The sequence below is a fragment of the Felis catus genome, chromosome B2 (assembly GCF_018350175.1).
Source record: "Felis catus isolate Fca126 chromosome B2, F.catus_Fca126_mat1.0, whole genome shotgun sequence".
NCBI lineage: Eukaryota > Metazoa > Chordata > Mammalia > Carnivora > Felidae > Felis > Felis catus.
The window spans coordinates 7,847,895-7,856,520 of record NC_058372.1 but is presented as its reverse complement, the minus strand read 5'-3'; the positions used below and the strand labels follow the sequence as shown (position 1 = coordinate 7,856,520).

Genomic DNA, 8,626 nt, shown 5'->3' with positions numbered 1-8,626 from the left:
ATCCACAATTTTAGTCTCTTGAACAACAAAATGCTGCCTCTATTAGAAGGAGTATCTCTGGCATTGAATTACCAAGAGAAGGATAATAACATTCACTGGGGGTTTACAATGCATCAAACTCATTGAAACCTCACAACAACCCTATATGAAGTAGCTCCTAGTGTTCCCATATCACAGATGAGGAAGACTGAGACTTAATCATATGCCCAGAGTACAAAACCAAGTAAGAAGGACTAGCATCTAGGTCTAACATAAATCCAGAGGCTCCACTGTCTTCTGCCACCAGTTACCACCTCCTTCTTTCCCTTTGCCTTGGCCTTTTAGCTCCATTTGATTCAAGTAGCATAGAAGCAACGTAGGAAGAATATCTAAGAGGAAAAATATATATAAGAAAGAACCCTTCTTAAAGGGTTGGGGCGGGGTGGGGGGGGGGAGAAGGGAGGAGAGTGAAGCAACCTTGAATTTTGAAAATGTGGGAAACAAATATTGAGAAAGTAAATCGATTCCAATCCTTTACTCAACATTATCATCCTATACAAAACTCTATGGAAATTCTGCCATTAAGTATGGAACACTGCCTAATGTGTACCAGTGGAGAGCTCCTCTGTTTGGGCTACCTAGGATTTACAGGGGGGTTTAAATCGTTAAATAACCATAGTTAACCCCTGTTTGGTTATGAGAGCAAGCAGTTGTTGCAAAAATTCCTCTCCTCTGCCTTCCACAAACAGAACAAAAATTGCTCTGAAGGGATTTACACAATACATCAACATCTGTGCTGTACCTAGAGTTGTTAAAATAATTGTGATGACAGGTGTCTAGGTACCACTTTCTTAATGGTTTTCAATATCCATTGATTTATTGTTGTGGCTTTCCTTCCCCCTTTTACATCTTTGGCTTTATGAAGGATCCGAGGAACAGATTTTGCACGAGAGGCTGATTCTTTATTCCAGTACTGAAAAGAACTAATAAAAATAATCACTTGGCTTTTAAGCAGAAAGCTTCCATTTACAGTATTTCACCCTTACTCCCCCCCCCCCCCACACACACTTCCAAGCCCCTTGTTATCTAACATAATGGTTAGAATACATTTCCGTCTCTCCCCTTAATAATTTCATGCATTAACATCCTCTTTACACACCACACACACACACACGCGCGCGCGCACACACACACACACAGAGCAAAAGGAAAAAAAGGCAGCAGAAATCTCAGCTGTACTTCTAGCCCTTTTAAAAAGTTTGCTCTGTAAATTGGAATGAGGTCAGATTTGGAGCTTCTCATTGCACGCGGAGATTATTATTGCATCGGGTTCCAAGCCAATGGGAAGCCCGGGGGAGGGGCTTGGCACGAGGAAGCGTTGGTTACAGCGGCTGATTGGCCGTGGCCAAGACTGTGAAAGGATAAAGAGGCGCGAGGCGGAATTGGGGTCTGCTCTAAGCTGCAGCAAGAGAAACTGTGTGAGGGGAAGAGGCCTGTTTCGCTCCCGGGTCTCTAGTTCTTGCACGCTCTTTAAGAGTCTGCATTAGAGGAACTCTGCCATTACCAGCTCCCTTCTTGCAGAAGGGAGGGGGAAACATACATTTATTCATGCCAGTCTGTTGCACGAAGGCTTTTTGGCTTCCTACCTTGCAACAAAATAATTGCACAAACTCCTTAGTGCCGATTCCGCCCACAGAGAGTCCTGGAGCCAGAGTCTTTTTTGCTTTGCATTGTAGGAAAGGGACTAAGTGATAGAGACTATGTCGCTTTCCTGAGCTCCTGAGAGAGCGCTCGTGAACTGGAACCAACTGCTTCAGGGGAAGAAAAAAAAAAAAAAAAAAAAAAAAGACTTGCCTGGGAGGCGGCGAGAAACTTGCACTGGAAGCTTCAGCAACCAGCATTCAAGAAACTCCTCTCCACTTTAGCACGGTCTCCAGACTCAGAGCCGAGAGACAGAGCAAACTGCGGCGCGGTGAGAGAGAGAGAGAAAGCGAGAGCCAGAAGGAGAGGGAGGGAGAGACTCTCCAGCCTGGGAACTATAACTCCTCTGCAAGAGGCAGACTACTCCTTCCCCGCATCTTTGGGAGACTTTTCTCTCTTCGCCCAACGCCGCCCCGGCGAGGAGTGGAGGGGCCCGCACGGCCGCCGCGCGCGTTCTCCCGCTCGGCGTGTGCTTGGCCCGGGGAGCCGGGAGGGCCCGGCGATCGCGCCGCGGCCGCCGCGAGGGTGTGAGCGCGCGTGGGCGCCCGCCGAGCCGGGGCCATGGTGCAGCAAACCAACAACGCCGAGAACACGGAAGCGCTGCTGGCGGGCGAGAGCTCGGACTCGGGCGCCGGCCTCGAGCTGGGCATCGCCTCCTCCCCCACGCCCGGCTCCACCGCCTCCACGGGCGGCAAGGCCGACGACCCGAGCTGGTGCAAGACGCCGAGCGGGCACATCAAGCGACCCATGAACGCCTTCATGGTGTGGTCGCAGATCGAGCGGCGCAAGATCATGGAGCAGTCGCCCGACATGCACAACGCCGAGATCTCCAAGCGGCTGGGCAAACGCTGGAAGCTGCTCAAAGACAGCGACAAGATCCCTTTCATTCGGGAGGCGGAGCGGCTGCGCCTCAAGCACATGGCTGACTACCCCGACTACAAGTACCGGCCCAGGAAGAAGGTGAAGTCCGGCAACGCCAACTCCAGCGCCTCGGCCGCCGCCTCCTCCAAGCCGGGGGAGAAGGGAGACAAGGTCGGTGGCGGGGGCGGCCACGGGGGCGGCGGCGGCGGCGGCGGGAGCGGCAACGCGGGGGGAGGAGGCGGCGGCGCGAGCGGCGGCGGCGCCAACTCCAAACCCGCGCAGAAAAAGAGCTGCGGCTCCAAAGTGGCGGGCGGCGCGGGCGGCGGGGTCAGCAAGCCGCACGCCAAGCTCATCCTGGCGGGCGGCGGCGGCGGCGGCGGCGGGAAGGCGGCGGCCGCGGGCGCCTCCTCCTCCTTCGCGGCCGAGCAGGCGGGGGCCGCTGCCCTGCTGCCCCTGGGCGCCGCCGCGGCCGCCGCCGACCACCACTCGCTGTACAAGGCGCGGACTCCCAGCGCGGCCGCCTCGGCCTCCGCGGCCGCCTCCGCCGCGCCGGGCCTGGCGGCCCCGGGCAAGCACTTGGCCGACAAGAAGGTGAAGCGCGTCTACCTGTTCGGAGGCCTGGGCGCGTCCTCGTCGCCCGCGGGCGGCGTGGGCGCGGGCGCCGACCCCAGCGACCCCCTCGGCCTGTACGAGGAGGGGGGCGCGGGCTGCTCGCCCGACGGGCCGAGCCTGAGCGGCCGCAGCAGCGCCGCGTCGTCGCCGGCCGCCGGCCGCTCGCCCGCCGACCACCGCAGCTACGCCAGCCTGCGCGCCGCCTCGCCCGCCCCGTCCAGCGCGCCGTCGCACGCGTCCTCGTCGGCCTCGTCCCACTCGTCGTCGTCCTCGTCGTCGGGCTCCTCGTCCTCCGACGACGAGTTCGAAGACGACCTGCTCGACCTGAACCCCAGCTCAAACTTTGAGAGCATGTCCCTGGGCAGCTTCAGCTCGTCGTCGGCGCTGGACCGGGACCTGGATTTTAACTTCGAGCCCGGCTCCGGCTCGCACTTCGAGTTCCCGGACTACTGCACGCCCGAGGTGAGCGAGATGATCTCGGGAGACTGGCTGGAGTCCAGCATCTCCAACCTGGTCTTCACCTACTGAGAGGGGGGCGCGCGCGCGCGGGCCGGGAGCAGAGGGCCGGGTTGGGGAGGGGGGGGGGGGAGAGGAAAACAAAGAGAGAGAGAGCGAGAGAAGTGGACAGAGGAAGAGTTGGAAGAGAAAAGGGAAAATTGAAAAAAAAAAAAAAAAGGAAAAGATTAAAAAAAAAAAGCGAGCAGGGCCGGCTTGGGCCGCGTCGCGGTCGCGGGAGAAAGCGCGGCGGCGTTTTGGGGACCCGCGCTCCCATCCCCCAGCTGCCCGGCCGCGGGGACGCGGAGGAGGCGGCGGGGAGACGGGGTGGGGGGGGCGACCTTTTATTGTTCTTGATGTTGTTGTTGATGGCAAAAAAGCTACTTGGAGTTTCCTCCCCTTTGCCCGAAGAGACACCCCCACACACACCCCCCCACTTCCAACGAGCTTCCGGACTTGTCTGCTGCTCCCCCAGCAAGAAGCCGACTTGATAGTTTTTTCTAGAGACTGAAGGAATCTCGTCCCTTTCTCATCGCCCCCTTGCTGTTTTTGCTTTATTTTATCTCATTTCTTGATCGAGAGAGGAGGGGGAAAAAACAACAACAAAAAAAAAAAAAAGAAAGAAAAGAAAAGAAAGAAACCCAACGCGCCCCTGGGGATTTAGTTCTCAGCACCCCCGCCACCCCCCCTCCCCCTGAAGAAGACAGAAGGCTCCGGGCGTGGAATTGGACCGAAGGCTGATCTTTTGGGGGGTCGCGCAGGCTCGAGACGCGCCGGGACTGAGAGACTCCACGCTGGCGGATTCCCGTTTTGCTGGGTTTTGCCTCCCTTTTTACTTTTTTTCCCTTTCTTTCTTCTTTCCTTCCTTCCTTTTTTTTTTTTTTTTTTTTTTTCCTAGCCCCCTCCCGCAGCTGGAGGAGGAGGTGATGCGGAGATCCCGGTGGGGAGCCCGGCGAGGGGCGCGGGGCGGGACGCGGGGGTGGGGGGCTGCGGAGGAACTGGGACGGGTGTGCACGCTCGGGGAGCAAGCAGGTGGCGCGTCCCGGCGGCCCCCGCTCCGCGCCATCCCCGCAATCAGAGAGGTGAGACTGGGCGGCCCGCGGGCGTGCAGGAGCGCGGACTGTTTGATGTGGTACCGGGGGGCCGTGGAGGGGCGAGTGGTTTCGGGCGGGGGGAAAAAAAAAGAGGTTTTTTTCTTCTCTTAATCGGAATCGTGATGGTGTTGGATTATTTCACTGGTGGGGTTAATATAGCATGTTATCCTGTCTATCTTTTAAAGATTTCTGTATAAGACTGTTGAGCAGTTTTTAAAATAGTGTAGGATAATATAAAAAGCAGATAGATGGCGCTATGTTTGATTCCTACAACAAAATTATCACCAGCTTTTTTTCATTCTTAACTCTTTAAAGGATTCAAACGCAACTCAAATCTGTGCTGGACTTTAAGAAAGAAAGAAAAAAAACCACAATTCAGGACCAAATTTTTTCTCAGTGTGTATGTGTTTATTCCTTATAGGTGTAAATGAGAAGACGTGTTTTTTTCCCTCACCGATGCTTCATCCTCGTATTTTTTTTTCCTTGTAAATGTAATCAGATGCCATTTTATATGTGGACGTATTTATACTGGCCAAACATTTTTCTTTCCTTATTTTGTCCCTTTTTTACTTTAACCTTTTCGTTTGCTTTCTTTTTTTTACTTCCTTTCTTCCTTCCTTTTCTTTTTTTTTTTTCTTTTGTTTTTGTTGGATTTTTTGGTTTTTGGTTTGGTTTTTTTTGTTTTTTTGTTTTTGGTAGTTTGTTGTTACCCACGCCATTTTACGTCTCCTTCACTGAAGGGCTAGAGTTTTAACTTTTAATTTTTTATATTTAAATGTAGACTTTTGACACTTTTAAAAAACAAAAAAAGACAAGAGAGATGAAAACGTTTGATTATTTTCTCAGTGTATTTTTGTAAAAAATATATAAAGGGGGTGTTAATCGGTGTAAATCGCTGTTTGGATTTCCTGATTTTATAATAGGGCGGCTGGTTAATATCTCACACAGTTTAAAGAATCAGCCCCTAATTTCTCCATGTTTACACTTCAATCTGCAGGCTTCTTAAAGTGACAGTATCCCTTATCCTGCCACCAGTGTCCACCCTTTGACCCCAGTCTTATAAAAAAGGGTGGGGGGGGGGAGAATTAGCCAAACACTGTACGCTTTTCAGAAAAAACAAAATTTTTTAAATAAAAACTGTTCTGTCCAGAGGCTTTAAAACTGGTGCATTTACAGCAAAAAGGGATCCTGTAGCTTTAACTTGTAAACCACATCTTTTTTGCACTTTTTTTATAAGCAAAAACGTGCCGTTTAAACCACTGGATCTATCTAAATGCCGATTTGAGTTCGCGACACTATGTACTGCGTTTTTCATTCTTGTATTTGACTATTTAATCCTTTCTACTTGTCGCTAAATATAATTGTTTTAGTCTTATGGCATGATGATAGCATATGTGTTCAGGTTTATAGCTGTTGTGTTTAAAGATTGAAAAAAGTGGAAAACATCTTTGTACATTTAAGTCTGTATTATAATAAGCAAAAAGATTGTGTGTATGTATGTTTAATATAACATGACAGGCACTAGGACGTCTGCCTTTTTGAGGCAGTTCCGTTAAGGGTTTTTGTTTTTAAACTTTTTTTTGCCATCCATCCTGTGCAATATGCCGTGTAGAATATTTGTCTTAAAATTCAAGGCCACAAAAACAATGTTTTGGGGGAAAAAGAAAGAAAAAATCATGCCAGCTAATCATGTCAAGTTCACTGCCTGTCAGATTGTTGATATATACCTTCTGTAAATAACTTTTTTTGAGAAGGAAATAAAATCAGCTGGAACTGAACCCTAAATCTCGACTTTTGTCATTATTAGACCCAAAGCCTCTGTGATTGGGAGGGCCCCCATCTGCCTTAGCTGTGAAACAAGTAAGTTCTCCCAGGACTGCCTGTTCAATGCGATCTTACTGAGGAATAAGAAGTTCCTCTTGGCCAGATTTGGCAGGCCCTGACCGTGAAATGACGGCGTCCGCTGAATACGTGTCAACTCTGCACGCTTTCTAGGAATTTTCTGATTTTTACATTTAAATAAATGCCGTTTGTCTTGAAATTTTAAAAGGAGGGGGAAGGGCGATGTGGACAGAATCCTTTACAGACAAAAACTGGCCGGCTGCTCTTTTTTTTTTTTTTTTTTTTTCTTTCTCTAAGCCTTCTGTTCCTAAAGCTGCTTTATCCGTGACTTACCCCCAGCTCGCTAACCATCCAGCAGTGGCTAGAATTGTTTTCCACAGATTAAGAACACACGAGCCTGTTAAATGATCGCCCTGTTGTGGAGGAGGAAGGCATCAGTGATTTTGAAATGGAAAGGTATCCATTTTTTGCCTAGAAGCAGAAAGGTTCGTGTGGTGCTAAAAAGTCTCCATTTTGTGCCATGCCCATTTTGTGGGTTATTAATGTAAGTGAAATGCAACAATAGAGATGAACTGGAGAAGTTGGCTTCCTGAAGGCCGAAGGGAAACCCAACCCCCACTCTGGATCTGTGAATAGCAGGCTTTCACCCAGTGGAGATTTATACTTTTTATATGCGTCTGGCACAGCGGTATTACTGAGACCTGTATGCAGGGGGGGTGGGGGGGGTGGGGCAGAAAACAGGCCCATTAGTGCTGGCTTGGAAGCTGCATCTTGCTAAGTAGCACTATTTCCTGTTTACTTTGAGAGTTAACTATTGCCATTAACTAACAAAACCTGTCCTTACTTCCAAACGTTGGTTGATTAAAAATGTGTGCTGTGTGTGTTTTCTAGTTTTCTAGCCCTGGAGAGGTGGAGTTAATACGCAGAAATGTTTGGAAGTAACCCTTTCAGCCATCAGGATGGCTTGTACGTAAAGCAGTATCCTTCATCCTAGAAGAAGAGGTTTTTGGAGGCGAGTCCAAAACGTGCACATTTTGTTGTTCAGTGAAGAGCAGGCAATCTCTACCTCCAAAATAGTGTAACTGTTGTGTTTCGATATAATTTCACCTTTTCAAGATGATTATAGATAGTACTTTCCAATTTTTTTTTTTTTTTTGCATTTTTCCAATAGAGTTGTTTTCATTGCATTTGTATACTGAAACTGTGAGATCTCATTTTTTTTAAAGAAGACCTTAAGACCATATGGCATCTTAAGTCTCTTCAAAAACCTTTGCAGGAGGAGGGGGGGGCTCCTTTTATAAAGTGCTTAAATTTAATTTTTGTTCATTGTAGTTATGATGATTGTTTAGTTTTTTTCAGATCCAAAGTATCAAAACCTTGACATAAATGAAGCCTATATGATGCACTTTTTTTACATTTTATTTTGTAGGGTTCTCCTAGAACTATATATTTTTCCTGTATTTTCCATGTGAGGGCATATGCTTTAAATGTTTTAAGAATTTTGGTAATGTTCCTTTAAAAATGAAAGCTTAAGTGTGTGTCCTTCTTAGCAGGTGATAGAATAAGGTGTAAAACATTTTTGTACTTTAAGCAGTTTTCATTCGTAAGGTTGTTGGGTGGTACAAGGCATAAAAAACCTGAGAAACCAAACAGTTTAGTATGGCTTTTTCTTTCAGAGAATTTGGATCAACAGAAAGGAATAAATTTCAGATTTTCTTTTAAGACTATCAAACTATTTTTCTTTAAAGACAGTGCTGCGGGGGGTGGGGGGGGGCGGGGGGCCTAGGCAGCTCAGTCAGTTGAGCTTCTGACTTCTGGGCTCAGGTCGCGATCTCGCGTTTTGTGGGTTCGAGCCCCACATCGGGCTGTGTGCTGACAGCTCAGAGCCTGGAGCCTGCTTCAGATTCTGTGTCTCCCTCCCTCTCTGCCCCTCCCCCACTCACACTCTGTGTCTCTCAAAAATAAATATTAAAAAAATATTTTTTGATCAAAAAAGAGACTGCTTCGGGCCCTTGTGCTCCATCAGAAATGTGAATCACTTA

General features: G+C 48.9%; 1 protein-coding gene across 1 annotated transcript; it reads left to right on the top strand.

Moving 5' to 3' along the window:
- Nucleotides 1–452: 452 nt before the first annotated feature.
- Nucleotides 453–6,527, top strand: SOX4 (SRY-box transcription factor 4). The gene has a single exon (XM_023253622.2). The coding sequence runs from the start codon at nucleotides 2,242–2,244 to the stop codon at nucleotides 3,679–3,681; it is 1,440 nt and encodes a 479-aa protein (XP_023109390.1). The 5' UTR covers nucleotides 453–2,241; the 3' UTR covers nucleotides 3,682–6,527.
- The last annotated feature ends 2,099 nt before the right edge of the window (nucleotides 6,528–8,626 follow it).